Raw genomic sequence first — 23,784 nt, 5'->3', positions numbered from 1 at the left:
GCCCTAAAAGCATCTGTAAGGAAGAAAGGCATTTGTATCAACAACAGACACAGTTTTTCTGAACCAAATATCCATCCAGAACCCTCTTTAGTTATAAAGCAGTAAACTCTGCAAGCTATTATATCCAATATTAAATAATGTGAAGTACTTCAACTTTAAAGTTACCCTGGAGAATAAAAGAAAGCATGATCTATGCCAATAACAGGAAGCTGATTACATGGTTGGTAGGGCGTGGGGCAGGGCAGGGGGGGTGGTAACAAGGTGGGACCTGGACAGGATATCCTGTGAAAGAGGTAAAATCAAAGCTGATCTAACCTGGAACTTTGTGGTTATTCAAACAAAATGATGATTTCAAACCCAATAAAACATGCCCAAGCAAAATTTAAAATTTCCCAAACGTGTCTGGAGTAATACAACTGTGTGTTTCCCAGTTATTCCTGGTGACACATTCTGTTGTAATTTCTAGTTTAGGCTCGTAAGGTTTTTAGCACCATGTGTAAAAAACATAAAGGAAAAGTAAATGGTACAATGGCTGAGATGCTATTCTATTTGAAATGCATAACGGTCAGTGGGGCGTTAGAGAAGGAAGGAGGTGGGGAGAAGGGAGGAGTGCCATCCTCCCCAGGTTGTGGGTGGAGGAGGACCAAGTTTGGCGGAGGAAGACAAGAACCCAGGACCAGAGGCAGGGCCTGAACATGCTGTAAACATGATGGCTGCTTAGCCAGGCACTGAACCAAAGTCTGGTGTGGCTGAATCCAGGAAGGAATAGTCACGCTGAAAGGCATGAACAAAGTTCCAAGGGGAGCCCCAGGCCAAGGACCAGACAAGAAGGAGTAGAAAAATCCATTAGTGTGTATTAAAAGCCTAATCAGGACAACTAGAGGACAGCAGGGAGCAAGCCCAGCCACCTGGGAGGATGGTGGATGAGGCTGGAGGCAAGCCACCGGTCCTGGTGTTTTGCAGTCGAGGACGGATAGGAAGGCAAGTGAACTGTGGGAGGGCGGGAGTGCCTTATATGGAGGAGAACAGAAAGGAGCCAGTGACATTCTTCTACAAACCTATGGGGGAGCCAGAAGGGGAGGGAAGGACACTAGCCTTCCCCCATCACCTTTCTCCCAACGTTGACCAATGCCAACCCAGGAGAACTCTCAATGGCAACACAAAAGCAAAGGATGAAATTAACCAGCATCTCCTGAAATCATGCTGTTTGGTCCCCGTGCTCTCAGGGAGGAGATCTAAGATTCATCAGCAAGACTTTGCCTGGGACTTCCCTGGTGGTCCAGGGGTTAAGACTCTGTGCTTCCACTGCAGGGGGCACAGGTTCAATCCCTGGTTGGGGAACTAAGATCCTGCATGCCACCAGCATGGCCAAAAAACAAACAAACAAAGAGACTTGCCTGAAGTACTGAATGTGTGTGTATGTATGTGTGTGTGTGTGGGGGGGAGGTGGTTGGGACTTGTGGAAGCGATTATCTTGGGTGGAACTGAAGAAAGGAGGGCCCCTGCTTGCTGTTCTAGAACACCAGAATGTTGAATAACTCCAATGATCCTTCCAGCTTTCCAAGAACTACAAGGAAGGCAAAGGTAGGACCAAATCTCTGACTCACACTCTGGGTATGATGGAGACCATATCTGTGGTCTTTTCTCCAGAACAAAAGGCAAGAAAGCTGTGGAACGGAAGCAATTGTATGCTGCCGTTCACGGTGGTGAGAATTCAGACTGAAGTCAAAACACACATCTGAAATTGAGCTCAACACAGACATCATCTCAAGAATCTGGTCAACCCTAGCAGGGGCAGTGGGCCTGGGTCAGTCTGACATCATGTCACAAAGCCTGCTAGGTGGTAAGGGACACTGGGGTTGGAGATACTGCTCAGAAACAGCTGGTGGTCATACCAAGGGTCTGGTTGGGAGTCAGGAAGAAACGGAAGGAAGAGAGAATGAATAGAAGACAATAACCACTTTGGGGTGCTTTTCCACACCACTCCCCCAGCCCCCGCCTGTGCCTTTGGGGAGACCAGCCCCGGGCTGCTGTGCACCCTCCTCCAAATCACTGGACAGCTTTCACGTGCACTGGCTGTCCCTGATTATCAGGATGATGCAAACGCAGGACTTCCTCTCAGCAAAGCAAGACAAGGAAGCCAAGTGACATTCTTGATGTTTGATGGCAGTCTGTAGTTCCTATTTACACACTTTAAAATCACAGAGGGTGACCATCTGCTTCCTTCTTGATGATTACTAAGGAACGTGGGTGCACAAACCAAGGACTTGCTCTGACCATTCAGAAACAACTGCCAAATTGCTCTGCTCAAGACAGCACAAAGGAGGGGGGGAGAGAGAGAGAGAGACCGACCCATATGGAATACAAAACGTGACCGCCCAGTGCAGAGAAGAGGAAAGATATTCAGACAAGCTGAGCTCTCAGGTGACTGGGGCTTACAGCAGGCCCATCTGTCCCCTCCCTTCTGCCCCCCAGGTGCAGAGTCAGGGAGCAGCCAGGCTATGGGGATGGAAGGAATGAATCCATGTCCTCCCAGCAAACAGTTTTAATTTTAAAAGAGACAGTGGGGGAGGTAGGGGTGAGTTTTCCTTTCCTTTTAGTCTCTGGCTTGCCCCGCGTCCCTTTTCCAAGGAAAATACGATCTGCCCCACCCATCAGCCTCTGTCGGGCAGCCTGACCGCTCGCCCCAGCGCTGAACCTGGCCCCGGGGCTCCGCGGTGGGTGCGCAGATAAACAAAGCGCCCTCTCGGAAAAGCCGGTGGTAGCCCAGCCGCCGGGGTCGGAATACAAATGAAGGCGCTCTCTGCCTGTGACGGAAGTGCACCAAACTCGGAATCTGGGAGGCTTGATTGGAACCAGGCTGGGCTCCGGCACGCAGCTCTCTCAGCAACAGCAGGAAGGAGGGCTGGGAGGGCCTGGCCGAGGGCAGGGAGTTCTGCGGGGAGAGCCTTGGGCTCTCAGCAGACACCCCCGGGACCCGCGACCCTGATCGAGGCCCAGCGGCACGGTCAGTTCAAACAAATGAGCTTCCTGCTCTGTGCTTAAAACAATAGCTGAGCTGGAAAGGGTTTGCTTTTTGTCAAAGGATGATTTGCTTCTCTAGCATGGGAAGAATTAGATTAAATTCAATAATTAAAAGGGTTTCCCCCCCCCTCCTCCTCCCCTGACTTTTGCTGTTCAGGTCACAGCACACTGTGTGGGAATGGCAATGCTGTTGTTGACAGAGAACAAGAAACGCATGTGCCGGCGGGAGCAGGGAGGGCATCTCGCAGCGAGATCAGCCTTGATCTGCCTCCGGATTACAGGGGCCTCAGAAGAGGCTGATTAATAATTCTGCAGGAGCCCTTGAGCTGGAAAGCTGGCGTTCTGAGTCTGATAATCCCCAGTCGTGGCAGTACAAAGGAAGGACAGGAATTGAATTCACAGTTCTGAATGGTGAAATACAAAATCTGAAAGAAACAGGGATCTGCTTCTTCCTGACTGTGTTTGTCAACCTAGCTGCCTGCTTGTTTGTGTTAAATGGCTACTGTGCTTTTTGAATCCAAAATCTGATTATATTTAATTAGTACAGGCATCTGGGATTTCTAATACACAAAGAGTTATTAAAGTAACAAATCTATCTAAAATATGTTCTCCATGAAAGAATGTGTTAATTTATGCAGCAACAATTTTTTAACATGAAATAATTAACATGAAAACTGCAACAATTATGAATTCTTTGCAGTCTAATTTATATAGGAATTTTCCTCCAGATAATAATCTATTCAACCTAAACCCTCATTTGAATAGACGTATTTTTCTTCTATTTAATACATAAACCTAAACCTACAGCAGGTTTTATACAAAGTCCTAAATGCCCGTTTCCATACATTCCAAAGATCCAAAGATTAAATGGGGCTTTGACATTTGCTTTCTCAGCAATGATCCTGTCATTAACTTAGATCTTGAAAAACCCCAGAAAACCCCCAAACCCCGAATAAACCTAAAACACAGAGCAACTCTAAGTTCCCATCTTTGTGATGATTCAAATCAGGAGAAGAAAGGGTTAAATAGGCAGGTCCTTTTTGCGGGAGACCCTGATGGAGAGGGTAGGGAAAGACCAAGAGAGAGAGAGAGAGAGAGAGAGAGAGTGTGAGTGTGTGTGTGTGTCTGTGTGTGTAAGAGACTGGGCAGGGAAGGGAGAAAGAATGCTATAACACCCCAGAGGATCAACAGTAGTGATGTTACTATTGCTACTACTAGTAACTAAAATTATACAACTGTCAGCTCAGCATCTGCTTTGTGCTAAGTGTTTTCTGTATGTTCTCAGGGAAGCCATACAACAATTTTCTGATACAGATAACTATTACCATCCCTGTTTTTAGAGGAGGAAATAAAGGCTCAGAGAGGTTAAGTAATTCATCCAAGGCCTCACAACTCATTAGCAGTGTTGCTAATACTCACATCAGGATAACTTGATTTCATGGGTCATACTCTAAACCAATCCAGTCCCTGCCATCTTTGGAACACATATTTGCACATGCATGTGGGTGTGCACGTGCACACACGCATGCGCAACCATCAGTGACACTGCTGAGAATGTCCATCAGATGTTCAGACTTGACAAAATCAAAAATAATGGAGGTAGGGACAGTTCTCAACAGAGAAGGCAAATCTGAGAAAAAATGAAACTCTGCTGGAGAGGCTGGTGAGTAGACCACCAACTCCCAGCTGTGTGCAGAGGGGCCCTTGGGCATGCAGATAAACCAAATGGCACCTGCCCAGACCAATGGAATTGGCTGTAAAATAACGAAATATATTATTTTTCTTACAAGAAAAATTATCCTTTACTATTCCTTACTAGCTTTTTCCTTAAAAAGAATTTTTAGTTAAGAAAATAAAGACCTCTTTCAAGGCAAATGTACATCACACACAAAAAGTTCAGGTTATAAGAATGGTTTATATTTCACAACCCTCCAACAGCTTTTATAGAGAGCCCATTTAATTCTCACACTAATTATGTGAGGTAATTATTTTTATTATCTCCATTTTACGGATGCTAAAAAATGAGGCTCAGAAAGGTTAACTGATTTGCCTGGGGACACACCAACCTTGTAAGAGATAGCTAGTTCAAACTCGGGCTTCCTGACAGCCAGCCACAGCTTCCACAGCCTCACCATGCTGCCTTAGCGGCCTAAAGAGAAATAAAACACCTATACAACACAGTGCCTGTGTATTCTATCTTTAAAGATAAGGCCACAAAGCCTGCTGGGCAGTACAGGTCTGTCCTAAGACCAACAATTCCACTCCTAGAACTATACCCAGAAGATAGGAGGACGTGACCACTGCCATGGCAGCTAATTTCATAAAGTCTCCCAGTTAGAAATACTAGGAGAATGGATATGTGGATCTATGTGTAAATGGAATACTACTCAGCAAAGAAAAGGAAAGACCTACTGTTTTATGCAGCAACACGGATGAATCTCACAATGATGCAAAAGAAACTAGACACAAAAGACGGATACTGAATGATTTGTTTATACAAAGTTCAGTTACAGGGAAAAGGAATCTCTGGTGACAGAGGTAAAACAGGGGCTACTTTTGGGAGTGCTGACTGTCTAGAAGGGGATGAGGGGGTCTTTTAGGGGGCTGGCAATGTTTGTATCTTCATCTGTGGGCAATTTCAAGGGCACCCCCATATGTCAAAATTCCCTGAGTTGTACACTTCAGACTTATTCATTTTATTGTACATATATTATGACTCAAAAAAAAAAAAAAAATGTGTCCACAAAAGCAAATCATTCTGATACGTAAGCCAGGTCTATCTGAGCTTGTTAGGTTTAAATCAGTATTAGTCAGCACTGAGCTTCCTAAAAGCTCAGGAAGAAACTTTTTTTCAAGAAAAATTTTTTCAAGAATTCTTGCATGACCTCTGGGGAACTGGTGGCAGGAGGGGCTGTGATCAGACCTCAAGGGAGGGTGCAGGCAGCATGGGGGTGAGAAGCCATGGGTGGCTGAGGGGTGGCGATGTGGGGAGGAGTGCTCAGAGGTGAGGGCACCCCCACTGACCTCTCTGGGCTTGGACATCAAACTCGGATGTACCGCCACAACTACCTCAAGCTCAACAAATCCCAAACCAAACCAAACTCACCCTTGTTCTTGGAAAAGAAAACCTTCTTCCTGACTCACTCACGCCTGTTGCTGGCAACTGCATCGTCATGACCACTCATATTTGACCACAGGGAATTAGCTTTGATCCCTCTCTCCCTTTCCCGGATGGTGGCTGAGCCTTTCCACGTGTCTGTGGCCAATCTGGAATTTGTTTATTCCCCAAGAACTTAGTCTTGTCCAGGACAGAATAACAAGAGTCCTTTTTGTTTACCAGTTGCTACATGCCAGGTACTGTGCTAAACAATTTACATGTGCTGTTTCACTTAATCTTTGCAAAAATGAAAGCACAAAACAGGGAAAGTATGTTTCCACTTTACAGATAAGCAAGCAAAGGTGTGGAAAAGTTAGGTAATGTGCCCAAGGCCCCAGAGCTGGTGGGTGATAGGGGCGGGTTTCAGATCTCATCTGACTCCATGCTGGCAGCTTCCTCCGGTTCAGTCTTTGGCTTCTTTGGCTCAGGAGCTCCTATCAAAGCCCCTTCACTTTGAAGGGCACTCGAATAATGACGGTTGCCATTACTTGGAGATGCAGATTGGACAGAAGAGGACCTAACTGCTGTCACTGGGGGACATGCAGAGGTAAGAAAATGAGCGATACCAAATGATTGCTAGTTGCCTCCAGAATGCTACTGGCAGAGGACCACCCTCCCCAGCTCTGGGCCTGGTCTTGACCTTCTCCCTGATATGGGCTGCTGCTTACAATCCAGTAGGGCAGGCAGGGGAGGACAAAAGAACTCAGGAGCGGCTGTTTAACTCAGGTCCCAAATCCAGTTCTGCAGGTGCCTGGGGAAATGCCAGCTCATCCACCACATAGGAGGAGGGAGAGACATTTCAGCAAGCCCTTAGATGGGAACCTCACCACTGTGTTGAGAAACAACAGTCACCCACAGTCTGAAAATACCTGTGATTGGCACACGCTTCTCAACACTGCCCACACTTCCATAAACAAGATGTGGCCTGGCTGAGGCCTGTGGGGAACATAAAACCGGACTTGTAAATATTTTCAGGCACACGGAGCAGCTGTCTGGAAGAACTGACTAATTCCCTGCAGAAACTTCAGCATGAAGCATGCATGCCATCTGCAGAGCACGCCAGTGGATACACACTGGGCCCTTCCTGCCTCGTAAAGCGGCCTGGGCACAGGGCAGACCCCTAGAGGTGTTCTGTAAACAGCTGGGCTGATCTGGAGCTGGCAGATGAAGGTCTTCCAACTCCCCTTACATGCACTTTAGAAGGTGCCTCTTAAAAGCGCTTCTATAAAATAAAGGGGAAAAGGAGCTTATGACTAATCCTCTCAATTTTTTATTTTTCTCTTCTTTCAATCACTGTCCTGATGAGAGGCAGTCAGCATAGCATAAGAGGGTGGATTCGACAGGACCAGCCATGCCTGAATCCAAATCCTGCCTCTGCCCTTTGACTGGCTGTGTGACTTTGTTACTCAGCCTCTCTGAGCCTGTATCTATCTTTCCCACTCCACTCCTCACATTTGCCCGCTTGGATCTGGCACTGGGTAGGTTTCCCATAAACACCCCTGCTCCTTCTTTGTCCTCTGTTGCAACATTTCTTTTATTCTCCTGGCAAATCCCAGGGGCCCAGTCTTTGCTTTTTTCTCCCCAGTTTAATTCTCTAGTCTATAGGGTTGCAAAGAGTCAGACATAACTGAAGCGACTTAGCACACAGAAGATACTTGTAAAAGGGGAGAGAGAAGAAAAAAGAATTGGAAGAGGGAAGGGTGGAGTATTCTGTTTGGAAATTAAGGGTGTGAAGCTGACCCTCTGAAGGGCATCAGGACAACATCTGGGAAGGTGATGGAGGTGGAGAGGGCACCACCAGAAAGACAATCGGGAGGAAGGCAGGACGGGAGGGCTGGGGTTGAGGTCAGCCACACAGCCCTGTTCCACAGCAGCAGCACATTTTGAGGGGACTGCAGCGAGGGCTCCTGACGTGCCTTCCCCCAGACGCCAATCACCCAGGGCCACAGCATGGGCATCTCACCCCATGAACTAAACACCCAGCCCTGTCAACAGCACCCCTGCCAGCATGCTTGGGCTTCAGGCTCTGCAACGTTCTCATTTATTGATGACTCAAGGGTGCTAACGACAAATTCCAGACAGTCCACAGCCTGGGGGGGATGGGAGAAACAAATCCTGAACTGCTCCCTCCAGCCCCAAAACACTCACACACAGAAGGATGCTGACATGACTCACCCCTTCCTAAACCAAAGATTCATGTCTCTCAACCTTCACCCGCTCGCCTCTCCTTCTGGGTCTGTGAGCTGGGATCTGACAGGTTTGCCTCAGGGTAAACTCTCTCATTTAGGGCCAGATCTCAGACCCGAGGGCACTTCAGACCCGCTCAGCTCACCTTGACTCAAAATCGTGCCCACAGTCCTCTCTGGACTGCAGTGCCAATCAAAGCTGCCCACGTGCCTTTGATTAGTGATACGGCATACCATCTGGCCCTGCACTGTGTGTGTGTGTGTGCGTGCGCGCGTGTGCATATGCACATGTGCATGTGTGTGATGAATGGGCATGCTCAATGTGTCGGCCTTTGGCTCCAGGACAAGAACTGCCACATGTTGGGGAAATCCAAATAGCCGAGCTGTCTGACCGACATGTAATTTAGCCTTTGGACAGTATCTGTACGAGGCAGGGTCTTAGTTTAGCATTTTTTTCCCCTTATCACTTGAGACTGCCAAGAAGGATAAAAGGAGGGAAGAACTGGCATGAAATGAAAGAATTAGAAAAGAAGGCGAGAAAGAAGAACTGCAGAGCTAACCATTATAACCTCCAGGAGATAACACCGCCCTGTAACCTAGTCCAGTCATTGCTCAGCCTTGCTCAGAATGACTGGGCTTTGATTAAGAACAACAATGAAGCTGACCCCCCTTCCTTCAGACATGTTATGTTCGCCATGAGGAGCCTATGTTCCGTTGCAAACTGCACACTTAATTCCACACATTTACCCTTTGACCACTGTGTAAAGTTCTGGAAGAAAGGAAGTAACCCTGGGAATTCCTTCTCCCCTATCTAGTACTCTAGAAGAACCTGAAAAGTTGTCCCCCTGGAGTGGCTGTTGGTTTGAGATGTATTTTATCCGGAGGCTGATTTCTATAAATCTTTTGAAAGGGTGGAATGGAGGGGGATGATTCAAGGAAGTGGAGCTTTTCGAGTGACTCTTGTTCTCTCCTGTTGGCCCTCTAGATCCCCTCTCTACCTGTCTTCTCCCTTCTCGGGGCCCATCTGGACTGTCAGTGGCTCCTCTGACTGCTGGCTCTAGTTGGGCTTGCCAGGAGACCGGTAGGAGGGCTAAAGAGTGAGCCTGGGCGTGACTTCCCCAGAGGCCTGTCTCAGCCAGCGGTGGTCTCCACGCACAGCTGCTCGTTCTTAGTTCTGGTGCTGTTACAAGCTCTGGGAGGCCGCATCACGCCCTGCTGGTTTTCTTAAACCCTGCCTGCGCTGTCGCAAATAACTCCTTTATTAAATTCTCCAATGAGAGTGCCTTCTGTTTTGGCTGAGACTCTGACGGAATGATGAGCGGCTGCCTGACTGCTCTCCTGGCCTTCCACACCCTCTCCTCGAAAGGCAGAGGGTCCAGAGCCTGGATGCAGGCACGAGGGTGGCACAAGCAAGGAGGACATCAGTGGACACTCGCGCATGAAAAAAGCAACATCTTATCCACCAACTGAACCCACTACAGTCTCCCATCTGCAGTGCGGTCAGATTCCTGCCAGATCAAGAAGGAAAAACCCAGCTGGAGAATGACATTCCGAATATCTTCTGGAGGAAGGGAGGGAAGGAGGAGGAAGGGCTGTGCAGGATGGGATCGCGAGCTTTCCTCATTCAAGTGCCCACCTTGTCTTGCCGTGTACTCATTGTCCTCGATCAACCTGGCCAATCCGAAGTCGGCGATCTTGCAAATTAGTCCATTCCCCACGAGGATGTTTGCTGACCGCAGGTCTCTGTGGATGTAATTCATGCGCTCGATGTACGCCATTCCCGCGGCAACCTGCGTAGACCGAGGAAGTGCGCATTACACGTGGCTCCACGTGTTCACTCGCTGGTAAATCTAAGGCATGAATCGAGGGCCTACCTGTGCTGCCATGTCCACGAGGTTTGGTAATTTCAGAGCCCTTCCTTCCCCATCTTTCAAGAAATCGAGTAAACTTCCTATGAACAAAACATAAAGTCATTTTGATTTCCTCCGAAAGGTCAAAATTCCCAATGAAGGGCTGTATTTGGTTTTCTTATTAGAAGGAATGAGGTAATCAGATGAAATGATTCACACATAAAAACTGGGCAGAAAAAAACAACTATGCACTGGAGGCTGCAGTTTTACTTTTTAAAAGTAAACAGTGGTGACTCCAATACTAAGGGCAACAAACATGGGATGAAGCTAGAAGAAATGGGGCTTCATGTCATAAGCAGCAGCCTTAGATGAGATTAAAGGCTGCACCACTTCACTCTCATTCCCGAATTCCCGATCAGTCCCGCTCAGGAGTGATGTGGAGAAACAGCGCCTAGCTCAGTGGTTCCCAGTACATGGTCCCGGACCAGCAAGAACGGCAACCCCTGGGGAACCAGTTGGAAACACAAACTCTCAGAACCCATCCCACATCTACAGAATCGACTTTTGGCCCAGAGACTTATATTTTGAGAAGCCCATTAGATCAGTGGTTCCCAGTCTTTTTGGTACCAGGGACAAGCTTCTTTAAAGACAATGTTTCCATGGACTTGGGGGTGGTGGATGCTTTAGGGATGATTCAAGCACATCCCATGTATTGTGTACTTTATTTCTGTTATTATCATATCAGTTCCACCTCAGATCATCAGGCATTAGCTCTCAAAGGTTGGGGACCCCTGTATTAGGTGATTCCAACATATAGTAAAGTGTACAATCAGTGGCTCAGCTTATTGACAGATTTTTAAATCAAGAAAAGGGTATCTGAGGAATACAGGGTTGGGGTAGGTGGCTCCCCACATTAGATCATGGCCAATCAGGCCTTGAAAGATACCTGAAACCAAAGGCTGCAGCTTCAGAGCCAGTGTGATGACTCCGCCTAAGGAGCTCAGAATGAACACTGGGGCTGAAGCAATCATGGGCAGAGGCTGGAGGTTCATGTGATCACTGGTATTTTTTTTCATGCTTTAATCACAAAGTTATTTACCAAATAACCAAATACAAAGGACAAACAATCTGCCAGGGAATAATTCCAAATATATTTTAATAGAAAGTACGTGGAAAGGGAAAAATTGTACTGGTGTCATCTGATGTACAATGCGTTGCCTTTTAAGGCTGTTTCTTGTTTGGTTCATCTATTTTTCCAAAACAAAGTGATCTGTGGTCTTATCCCCAACAATATTGCTTTGATTAGAAAGACAAAGAGAGAGAGAAAAAGAATGAGAATATAATGTGCTCTTTAAAAGCATGTCTTTCTACATCAGATGTTTAAGAAGAGAGCAAACTTTCATAGCCCTCTGTATCAATGGCAACCCACTCCAGTATTCTTGCCTGGAGAAGCCCATGGACAGAGGAGCCTGGTGGGCTACAATCCATGGGGTTGCAAAGAGTCAGACACGACTACACATGCATGCACTGATCACTCCGATACTAAAAATGAATTATTCAATTATGGAGAGGAGCTGGAAATCCTGACATGTGCAAAAGCATGCAAAGGAATCTGGGGGTCAAACTCAAGGTCACTGTCTGTTCGTACAATGTTTTTGCCAGTGAGCACATAGTTTGTGCTTCCTGACAAAGAATGCTTGACTCATGGAGGAAGGAGGGAAAAAGCAGGCAGGCAGCTCCATTCCCCTCCCTGAGACAAGCCTGCAGGTCCCTGTGAGGGGGAGCCCGAGAGGCCCAGTCCAACCTTTATTCATATACTCGGTGACGATGTAGATGGGCTCCTCGGACACCACGGCGTATAGCTGGACCAGTTTGTCGTGCTTCAACTTCTTCATGATCTGCGCCTCCTCAAGGAATGATTCAGGGGACATTGTGCCTGGTTTAAGAGTCTTTATGGCTACTTTTGTGTTTCCATTCCAGGTACCTGCAGACACCCCACAAAATTAAGTCAAACCAAGGATCCTCTTTGGATGGGAAAAAAACTTTTTTAATGAATAGCTATTTGTATAAAGTTAGATTTTACATTTAAAGAAAACTTAATAGAGTTTTGCTGCTGTTGTTGTTGAACAAAGACAATCAAATGCAAGGACTCTGTCAAGTATTTTCAACAGGAAAAAATGTGTTTACTTACAGGCTATATCATGGTTTACAATTCTTTAAAAATTTTTCGTATTTTGATATATATCACTTTCCTTTTCTGGTTCAGCCACGTGATCACAAATTTGTATCAAAAGCTCTGGATACTTCATTTTTTTTCCCTTCTAGTAGTTTTTGAGATATGATTGACATATGGCACTGTATCAGTTTAAGTTGTAAAGCATAATGATTTAATTTACATACATCATGGAGTGACTATTACAGTTAAGTCTAGTGAAATCCATCATCTTAGATAGATACAAAATTAAATACAAATAAATTTTTTTCTTGTGATGAGAACTCTTGGGATTTATCCCCTAAACAATTTTCATAGATAATATACAGGATGTTAATTATATTTACTTATCATATAGTACATTAGATCACTAGTACTTTCTGGATACTTCTTTATAAGGATGAGTGTCTAGGGGTTAGAACAGGACTGGCCTTCAATGGCCATCCAATAGCCGTCCCTTAGACAGGAGGATGAACATGGAACAAATGACATTAAGTCCTATTTTCTGGGGTGTGCCATTTTAAAATATATAACATCACACTAAGGAAGTTTGGAAATTACCTCTAGACTTTCAGTTGTCAGCCAGGGATGAGCTACTTGACTGAGTCCTTGAGAAGTTGAGCTAAATGTGCTGAGAAGTATTGGCAAGAAGCTCTTGGTCCACTTGCCAATACTTCAACCAGGAAAAGAAAATTCCTCAAGTTTACTGATGGTCAGCCACAAGAACAATGATTTCTACTAGACTGGAAAAATTAAACAGCAGCTAAGAGGGAAAAGAAATATTTAAAGCTTCACACATGTAAAATAATCTAGGAGTTTCAGAGGCGGGCCTGGTTTATGATCCTCATCATTTACCTCATCTGTAAAATATAGAAATGGAACTGGATTATCTTTCCAGTCTCTTTTAGCACCAAAATGAAAAAAAAACCCACTCAATCCTATATGTATCCATTATTAGTCCTATGACTTTGAATTAAAACTATAAGGTAAACGGAAAAATCTACTAAGATTATATCGTTTTCTATTTGGAAAAGAAGGCTGGTTTAAATTAACTTTATACTTAATATAATTAATCCTAGAACTAAAAAATTCTATAAATTGCAACAAGTCTTGTTACCCTTGTTACCCTTGTTATAAAACATGGTTCATATAATCACAACATGCAACCTATAAAAATGTAAATTATCAAAGGATAAGTGGCTTAAAAAAAGAGTTCATTGAAATCTTATAGAAAACTGACCATTAAACATAAATGGGAAATCTGACAATTAGTAAGTGGTCTGTGTGAGTTTTTTAGCACCCCTGAAATTTTAACAGTGAGATCATCCTCTCTAATATCACCTGGTTACCTAGATAACTTTCCATCCTGATCCTGAACTACCTCAACATGGTGTTTCACATTCAGGGGAAAACATAACAGCATGTGTAATGATTTAAAATTGGTAACTATAATGTTTGAAAATAAATTCTTGTAGAGTTTAATTTTTCCTGATTTCATGAATGACTGTATTGAAATCCTTAGGACTCACAAATCTAATTATAAATTGGGTGGATAAGGGAGTGTAAGGCCATATAAATACAACATGAGAGTTAGATTCCAGATAGAGACAGATACAATAAGTTGACTCAGAAAGTGATTATATTAATAATGATATACTTACTATAATGCATATGCATACACTCATCCATGTGTATAACTGAGGGGGTGTGTGCGTGTCTCTCTCTCCCTCTCTCTATATGTAGTACTTACTAGTTGTCAAGTTCCATTCTAAGTGCTTTAACTGCATTAAATCTTTTAATGCAGATCACACCTAAGTACCTACACCCACACAAATCAACAGGTACCAACCTAAGCTTTTGCTTTTAAATAATGTTGCTTTTAATTGAATCTAAGAAAGTAAGAAGCAGGATTCCATAAGCAGCAACATGACCTTATTGACAGATGTTTCAGGGTGTTTTAAAGCAGTGGGGAAGGCCAGAGAAGTTGGCCTGACCAAAGACAACCAAATTAAGAGAGAAGAACGAGTGTCCACTGAGTACCTGCCATTTGCCATGGAGATATACTATGCCATATCACCCTCAATGTAATCCTATGAAGTAGGTATTATTTCAGTTTTACAGATGAGGTAACTGAGGTTCAAAGAGATGAAATAAGCCCCATGCCCATGGTTAATCAGCTGGAAAAGATTCAAATCCAGGCTACTGAGGAAAAAAGCCCATGGTCTTTTCCTATATTAGCCCATCTGTAGAATCTTACCTTCCCACGTCTTAGAAGAGGAAACATCATTCTTACTGTACTGGTTTTCTGTTCTGTGTGCCTTAATTAACCACATGAAGCAGAATGGAAGGGAATAACCTGTGCCCAGCTAGCCATCCAGGTCAAGCATCTTGGTCCCACCAGCTGTGTGTTTGTTTGTTCAAAATTGCCTTGTAGCTGGCTTTGAGATGCAGCCAAAACAAAATGTGCCCTCTGCCTTACCAAGCCACACTTCAGCGAAACACCCCTGACCCAGCTTCTTCTCCAGACACAGGGAATCACGTGCAACTTCCCAAGCATCTTTAGACAATCCAGAAGTTTGTGGGGTACAACTCGATGCAATCACAGTTAAGTTAAAACACAAACCATCAGCTTTCTCTACAGGAAAGGGAATTAATAAAGAAAACACAGTCCTTATAATCCATAATCATGCATGCGCTAGAAAAGATGGGAGGTGACGGGCCCTTTAGGGCGACACTGTTCATTCTACCAACATTTGCAGTTGGAAATGAAGGCCTTTGGTGCAGGCTAGAATATTCCTTGTACCATTTCCTGGTTTATGAATTGAGGCTCATATAAGAGTATCATTTGCGCCATCTGCCAATCTTAACCAGAATTCTGAAATCAAAATCCAAATTATTCGTAATTCATATTCTCTTCCTGGCCAAAAAGTCTTTATTTTCACCTTCCATCTTTGATGTTTGGGACTTCCCCAAACGAGAAAGCTAGTAATAGAGTAATTGAGTCTCGGCATACCCATCCATACTTCCCCAAACTGCCCATTTCCCAGTCTCTTGATCAACTGCAGGGATTCTCGAGGGATTTCCCAGACATCTTTGGTTTTGACAGACAGATCGGTAAGCCGTGGCATCCCTTTGTGACAGGGGACTACTAGGCGACAGCAGAGACCTGCGGCTCTCTCTGATGGAGCGAGGACAGCGGCGGGAGAGGAAGAGAAAAGCAAACACGTGAAACAACAACACTCACGGGGCACAAACCCAGCCAGCGCACAGGGTTACTCAAAACAGTGCCATGTCAGCAGAGAACTACACACGTGTTGGAAGAGTAGACACCACACACTGAAACGTGCTCGCTGGAGGCAGAACAGAAGACGTTTTGGATTTCGATGACTGCGTACACCCAGGTCTACTATAGTCTATACATAGATACAGATTCAGGCTGCTTTGGTGTCTGTGCTTACGAAATAAGAAAAATGTTTTCAGCCCAGTGTGCTAATAACATGTCTTCTGAAACTCTGCAAATAACCTCTATTGATTTCAAAAAGTACATTTGGACCACAGAATGTCAGCACAACTGTCTTTTGCCGCCGTCTCATATCAAGGGTGTGGGGACTCTCTTTGCTATGAATATACTTAAAATTGTAGCTTCAGTACAGGCTTCTCGTACAGAACGTTAGACTGTTATAAACTAGTAAGGCTGGAGATTACACCTGGCGAGGGAAAAAAGAGGTTCTATTTCTCTAGTGATTTCTCTGACAATTTGAACTGACTATTCTACCAGTCAGCTACTCTTGCTTCTTTGAAATCTTCCATTAAAAAAAATCTTTATAACAGTCTCCGGTGTATAATTTAGGAGTCTGGCTTGAAAGGAGAAAGAATGGGAACTAAAATTTGCAGAAACTCAAGGATGTGAGAGAACTCTATTTCCTATGAAAAAGAGGAAGGAAAAAAGTCATTTTCACTTATAGATTATTTGGAGGATTTTTCCCTTTTCTTCTCTCTCTCTTTAAAGAAAAAGTCTTAGACTGCAGCAGTGGTAAGGGGAAATTGTCTAAATGCCAAGCTAAACACCAGTCAGGTGAGAAAGTTGACAATGGACAGGGACTCAAGGCAGTGACAAAAGCTGCAGAGAGCCTGGCCTGAGATGGGACGGAGCCCCGCTGGCCACACCCCACTGGAGGCCCCTCTACTCCAGGGACACAGAATGTAGAGCTGTTGCCTTTGCTCCAGGAACCAGCTGCAGGTTCCTTGTTATTCCTTTCTTTTTGACAGAATCAGGTTCTCAGACATTTAGGCAGGAAATTATTTATGTGTCAATATTTCAGAGGCATTTTATTGTGTGAGGGAGAGAAAGAGGCAAGGGGAGAAGCCAATATAAAAACAAATCTGTCTCGAGATGGATTTTTTTTTTTTGAGATTAAAAAGTGTCTATTGCTCCTCACATCCCTTCTCTCCTTCCAGCTTTATGATGTTATTAAGGTGCCCTTTCCAACACAATATTTTCAAATGATCCAAGCCCTGGGGATCCAGCTGATGTCTGGCTGTAATGAAATATATTTAGGCATTTGAGAGATCCTTACAACATGCGGGCATTTGGAGCACATCATTTAATCTCAGGGAGATATTTTGCTTCATTTCTCCTAAGTATTTCATTAGCATCCACGCCAAGCAAAGTGACCCCCTTCCCTAATCAACAAGCTTGCCAAGTGTTGTTAATGCTTTTTTCATTTGCTCTTTAGTGCCCAGGATCAATAGACAGATATTTCTTAGTGCCATTTTCAAAAAACTGCCTTTTTTGGTGCTAAAAAATTATACACACATATTTTTAAATGAATGAGCATAGAGCAATAGTGGAAGTCAAGCCATGTAGTATTTTGAAGTCTTGTCATTATCCTAAAGAATAACAGAAAATGTACATATGGGTCACATAAAAACAATCGGGATATAGACCTCTATCTGGACATGCATATGTCCATCCATTGGTGTGTATATATTGACACAGTGGGGTTGACTTGCTAATCTAGGAAAGAAAGCCGTCATTTTAACAACTACATGTACAATCACCCTCTTTAATAAAATGTACAAATCACACACCTAAACACCCAATAATTATATGTTTCTAGGAACAACAGACTGATGGTGATGTCTGGGTGTTAGGACAGAGATGGATCTAGTGTTTGAAAGTTTAATTTAATACAATATCTGTAACAGCTCTAGGAGCTGTGGGTCATATACATCTAAGTCTAGTTAGTAAACGGAAGCATCGGTGGGGAAGTGGAACATGAGAAATGGATGGTGAAAGTCATCTAGTGTACGTGTGTGCAGCCCTTCCTGCTGAGAGGGAAGTGATGGTAGGAACACACCACCCCCTCTAGGAGGCCCCATGGATGGAGTTCCCCCAGAGACCACACCCTCTTCCTTTCACAGCTTCGAAACCATATATACGGCAGGGGAGCAGGAAGAGATAACTTCCAAGGATTTAAAGGCGAAGACGAAAAAGCAAACAGCTTTTAGAATTTAACCTATTGCTTTCTAGTTGGGGAACGAGAATGGTCTTTATTTTGACAAACATATGGAACGAACGATAACTGCGAAGGTAAAAATAGTGACAGAACCCGTTCGGCCAAGCCTCATCTTGAGAGTCTAGCAAAGAAGACTGTTTTCCTAGTGCCTTTGCAATATATTTGCTGTACCACTTTCCCTTTTCCCACTCTTTTCTCACTCCCTCCCTCCAGCATCCAAATGGTTAGTAGCCAGTTAGAATTCACCTTACCTGAGTAATGTTGTACAAGCTGCTGAAGGGTTTCAAATTGGGCCCGGGTGGTAATATAGTATCCACCGTTGTCAAGTTTGCGAATTTTATAATGTTTGACATGGTCTCCTTTCATATCATCCCAGTCTCGGATAGAAAGTGAATAGGCACCTGGGAAGTGTGCAAAGCATTAGCAGCTCCAATCATTTTGAATACCAATTTCTTTTTGGGGGACTCATTTACTTGAGTATTCTGATTGATAATTATCAAGAGGAGACACACACACCACACACACACATCCATTCAGCAACATAGGAAGAAAATAATTTTTTCCTGCTAATGTCAGAAGATATTAGTAATAAAATGATTCTACCGTTGGGAATGAAAGCTCCCTGGATTTTTTTTCCCTATGATAAGTCTTTTCAGTGTACTTGTCCTGGTGAACTCGGCGTAGACCCAACTTCCCCAGGGCAAGATGAGGCAAGCACAGATGCTCATGGTCGAGATTGCTATCCTAGTCTGGGTTATTCACGGAGCATCACCAAGTCAGGGGTGGTGTGCACTGAAAGAAATCTAAGGGCTGTTTCTCTAGAACTGAGCTTCCAATTCTTGCTTCACAACACTTTTCACAGGAGCCAATAACCAGTAGTCTGTTTGTTCAAGCTAGAAGGCCACCGCTGTTTCCTTGGCCCAGCTCCTCTCATGGGCGCTAATGAGTTGTTAAATAATGAGAAGGCCAGCAAATGGAGGAAGAGAAGTCCTCGGTTGTGGAAAAAAACAAAAGAAATGCAAAAAAAAAAAACCCCACAAAAAACCCCCCCTAAAAAACAATGTGTGATGGGTGCCTGAGGAACTAAGAGTTTCAGAAAATCCTAATTCTGAAGGACTTCTGAACGTTCTGTGATCTTGCGTGCCTGGAGGGGAGAAGCAGCCCAGCCCCTGTTTCGGGAGGAAGGTCTTGGTTTCGAGCCTCTGTAGTCCTTTTGGAACTGTCTGCAGTTCTAGAGCCTGGAGGGGAAACTGAAAATAGGACTCTGCTCACGAGGCAGAGAGGATATGTGCCATTTAAAAATCCTTGTACATTACAGATAAGCCTTTCATCCCCTCTGACTAATCCACAGATTTGAATGACAAGCCAACGTCTTCAACTCGTTATCTTACCTTTGGTGGTTTCACTCTCACGGATAAGAAAGGTACCCCGTGGGTTTCCAAAGGACAAAAGCTGTCGCTCAGCATCTTTCCGGCCGAGTTTTCCAAAGTACCACCTGTAAGTGAGACCAAGGGAAGGAGACATTGTCTAACGATCATTTGCCAAAGTGGAACAGTGCCCGTGCGTCCTCCTCACGTCCAAGTCCCTCCTTAGCCTCCCCCGTGCCTCCTCACCTCCAAGTCCCTCCTTGGCTTCCCCCTGTGTATTTTTCCTAGCTTCCTCTAGTTCCCTTTCAATCTATTCCTGATTCCGTCCCTAATCCACCCCTTTCACGCCTGAAAAACAATCAGATTTGAATCGCAGGTTATTTTTCTTCCTTCCAGAGATGATGGGAAACCGGTGGGTTTGTGTTGCAAGTATCACTTGCATGAACAAAAAGGAAAAACCCCAGACCTTGTTTTGAAATGGCAACTTCAGGACACCCTGCCCATGAGCTTCTACAACATCCTGGATTTTTGAGCATTATTACAACCCTTGGCAAATAACAAAACACAGTCTTAGTGTACATAAAGATCATTAATCAAGCATTAAAAAAAAGCCCATTGGAATGGATAAGCAGTATTTTCAGTAGCTTCCTACCTATAGGAACTCTGAAAGAAAGAGGTCAAGGCTATCCCTAATTTGAGATGACTGCTGTCCCCGGATGCTTGTGACTCTCGTCTTCCTGCTCAGCAGTGGGAAGGACCTGTAAGAGGCATGTGCTGAGTGGTGGTGCTGCGACCTGCCACACGTGACCTCTGGCACAGTGGCAGGGCCACTTACTGTTCACAGTCAACCAGCACAGCCTTAAAAACGGCTCGGTGTCACAGACGTGTTCCTACTCTCCCTGTAATATCACTCCCGTGCCACTTTCGGAAGCATCGCATCAAGCCGCCTCCTGGCCTTCCTTCTTCATCTTTCACCTCCCCCATACCCTCCAGCCGTAAGCCCAGCCTGACAGTTGGGTGATGTTTCCACACTAGGTGCTGGGTGAGCAGCAGGTGCTTCTAGAGCCCCAGGGAGAACTTGGTGGCACTCCATTGGAATCTGTGCACAGGGACAATTTTTAGAATGTTTGACTGTGAAAGGATCCAGTTTCTAAAATGAAATTTCAGTTCATTATACATGAACACAGCTATTCTGTGTTCACTGTCAAGTTCTTTTGTGAATGAGTGAGCTTCCCTGAAGATAAGAAAAGACACTGCATGTCAGCTCCTTCGTGACTTTTAAAGGCACAAGACCGCAACAATCCTAACCTTGTGCTAGGGGGGATAAAGGGAACTATACGAATCATTTTGTGGGAAATGATTTTCCAGATTTGTATCAATAACCCAATTAAAACGCAGTGTAAACATGAACAGTGCTGAAAGGGGAACCATTAGGACAATAGCGTGTACTAAGGCAATCGTATTTTAAGATAATGGTAATTAACTGCACATGTATAACCATGGGTATTATTTTTTAAATGTTATTTGCTTCTTTAAAAAACTATTACAAATATAACTTAAACGTATATTGGGTAGGTTCCCAGTTCAGTCAAAGTAATGGTATATTTTGGTGGCATCTTTTATTCTGAAAGAACACAGAGACGTTTGCAAACCTGCCCTAAAATAATGATTCAGGGCTGATTCCTTTATTCACTGATGATGAAACACTCACTGAGAGCAAAAAGGAGCTCAGAGTCACTGAGTGTTCGATAGTGGAAAACAGATCTTCCTAGAGGAGATACAGGGGAATTAAAGACAAGCAAGCCATCCCACAGGGGAGTCTAACTGTCCCTGCAGCGCTGACATAAGCGCCGGGCATGTTAAATATCAGCGCCAAAGTGTGGACTCCAGGGCCGACTCTTCTCAGCAACCTCGCTGGAAAGTCAGAACTGCCTCAGCAGCAGAGGCAGGTCCCCTAGGTATTGGGGCAGTGGGGTGGGCGGTGAGGGAAGGCCCGGCTCCCACCTTCAGGAGATCCTGTTCTACCTCCCTTGCCCTCAGTTCAGAGGGGAGGGCCGCCACACGAGCCATCCTGACAGCTCTCTGCTTTGGAAATGCCCATGAATCCCCACAGGCCGGGAGAGGAACTATGGTCATTCCTTCTAGGATATTCCCTCAGCCCATCGACCATCTTCTGAAACCGCTATCAGTGAAATCCTTGTACTAACTGCTAGTCACGATTTGCTAAGAAAGAAGCCACCTGAGACTCTATGTCAAAGCAAAGGACCATTTGAAGTGCATGACCACGGGGCTTCCTGAGTGGCAGGACACACTGCACGTGCGTTATTCCTACCTGGGCTGTGAACGGTGTGCCTTTCCAGCACCCCTTTAAAACTCCCGTACATGCTGAGGAGAAAAATCTCAAATTGATCTTTAACGATTACTTACACCTCCCTTTCTCTCTATCTTCATCCCTCCCTTCTTCCTTCCCCTCCCCTCTTTTCTTCAGCAGACTGCAGGCTTAGATCCTGGAGTGGCCAGTAATGCAGGCTCTAGGTAGAATTTCATCACGTTCTTATGGTTATTTCTATCTATGGCAAAGTAATACTCAGTTTTCATTTGAGGTGCTACTATAAAGTTTCTTCTTGAAATAAATGTTTTTAAAAGGTGAGCAGGCTTTAAGAAAAACATTAAGTTAATAAAGATACAAGCATTACGCAGATGTGGCAAAAACCACGGCATAGAGCCTGGGGGTCACAGCATTGCCACATCCTCTCCCCCCTTGATGGCTCTCGGGGACTGCTTCTTCCTCTTGCATAAGGCTAATGAATTTATCAGCGCAACTAACGTGGAAAAGCAAGTAGTTAAGAGAAAACAGCAAAACGTACTCTTCTGCCTGGATGGAGTCAACTGGAGCCACATAATTGCTGGGAATGTAACCCGTCTCTCCAGTTGTCAAGGAGCGTGCTTCCCACCAATCTCCTTCCCTGGAGAGAAAAAAAAAAAGAGAAAAGGAAGTGAATATGTCAACTGGTTCAGTGTTCTGCAGTCACAGGCTCGGTGTAGTGGGAGCACATGACTACCTCCTAGTCATTCTACTACCTGATTTTTCCAAACTCCCACACAGCTTTCTATGAGGGTCCAATGCGTGCCATCCACATTAGCTGGGAGAGGATCCAGCTTTGTCTCTCATCTCTCGCTTTATTTATGAATTCAGAATGTAGGACCCTCCGTGAGGGGGCACTGATGGGGAAGAGGGCATTTGGCTTGGTGCGTGCTAAGTTATTTCAGTTGTGTCCGACTCTTTGCAACCCTATGGACTGTAGCCCACCAGGCTTCTCGGTCCATGGGACTCTCCAGGCAAGAATGCTGGAGTGGGCTGCCATTTCCTACTCCAGGAGATCTTTCTGAAGCAGGGATCGAACCGCTGTGGCTTATGTCTCTTGCGCTGGCAGGCAGGTTTTTTTTTTTTTGCCACTAGCACCGCCCAAGAAGTCCCTATGGCTTGGTAAGTGTCTCCAACTTAGAGGGGAAGGGAACTCAATCACTGCCTACTTAAGGAAAACATCGTACCAACAACAAAATTGTAATTATGTGAAGTGAGGGATGTGTTAACCAACCTTATTGTAGTAAACATTTCACAACATACATGTGTCAACCCATCACATTGTACACCTTAAACTTATACAATGTCATATTTCCAATTATATCTCAATAAAGCTGAGCTGGGAGAAAATAAAGGGTGCACTGATGGTGCCAACTTGGCTAACAGTCTCTACTTTGTCCCCAGCGTCCTGGTACCTCTATGCAGGCCCCTGGCTTTAACGTTATTTTGTCAGCTAGTAAATGATTTGAAAGAAAGAAAAAAGGAAGAGACAGACACTGTAGCTGCATATGTGTGTCTGTGTGTTTAGTTGCTCAGCGCTGACTCTTTGTGACCCGGTGGACGGTAGCCCGCCAGGCTCCTCTGTCCATGGGACTCTCCAGGCAGGAGTACTGGAGTGGGTTGCCATTTTCTACTTCAGGGGATCTTTCCGACCCAGGGATCGAACCTGTGTCTCTTGAGTCTCCTGAATTGGCAGGTGAATTCTTTACCACTGTATCACCTGGGAAGCCCTTCACAGTTGTATATCATTTGAGAAAGGTGGCCTGTTAGGAGGCCCAATAAAGAATGCAGGCGCTCTGAATATCTGCCTTGTTTGCTTTCAAGAAAATAGGTAGAAGAATAAGGCTTACAGTGGGTTATCACTTGCTCATACATTTTCCCTCTGAGGTTATCTCATCGAGTATTGACAGCACTGGCCTGAGTCTGGGGGGCAGGAGAGGAAGGGTGGGTTCAGCTGTGTGGGTGCAGGGGGAGGAAAAGACCTCGCTAAGAGGGTGAGAGTCTTAGCCTCACCACTTCAGCCCGGTGTTTCAGCCACAGCATGGCCTCATCTGTCGGGCGCTCAGCACTGTGGGCAGACAGACGGAAAGGGGGACTTGAAACA

General features: G+C 44.9%; 1 protein-coding gene across 4 annotated transcripts in view; it reads right to left on the bottom strand.

Moving 5' to 3' along the window:
* Positions 1-23,784, bottom strand: part of FYN (FYN proto-oncogene, Src family tyrosine kinase) — a 212,637-nt gene that overhangs the window by 22,033 nt on the left and 166,820 nt on the right. For 2 of the 4 annotated variants that reach the window (XM_055535158.1, XM_055535159.1), the window contains exons 6-12: positions 22,183-22,281; positions 19,340-19,443; positions 18,200-18,349; positions 15,443-15,607; positions 12,022-12,201; positions 10,242-10,318; positions 10,004-10,157 (exon numbers count right to left, since the gene is read on the bottom strand). In XM_055535158.1, the coding sequence (XP_055391133.1) occupies positions 10,004-10,157; positions 10,242-10,318; positions 12,022-12,201; positions 15,443-15,607; positions 18,200-18,349; positions 19,340-19,443; positions 22,183-22,281 (929 nt within the window). Of the gene's footprint in view, positions 1-10,003; positions 10,158-10,241; positions 10,319-12,021; positions 12,202-14,908; positions 15,065-15,442; positions 15,608-18,199; positions 18,350-19,339; positions 19,444-22,182; positions 22,282-23,784 lie in introns of all 4 variants that reach the window. The other 2 variants (XM_055535160.1, XM_055535161.1) reach the window with 2 other exon arrangements.

This window comes from Bubalus kerabau, chromosome 9, assembly GCF_029407905.1.
Source record: "Bubalus kerabau isolate K-KA32 ecotype Philippines breed swamp buffalo chromosome 9, PCC_UOA_SB_1v2, whole genome shotgun sequence".
NCBI classification, from domain to species: Eukaryota; Metazoa; Chordata; class Mammalia; order Artiodactyla; family Bovidae; genus Bubalus; species Bubalus kerabau.
This window is presented reverse-complemented; position numbering and strand designations above follow the sequence as displayed.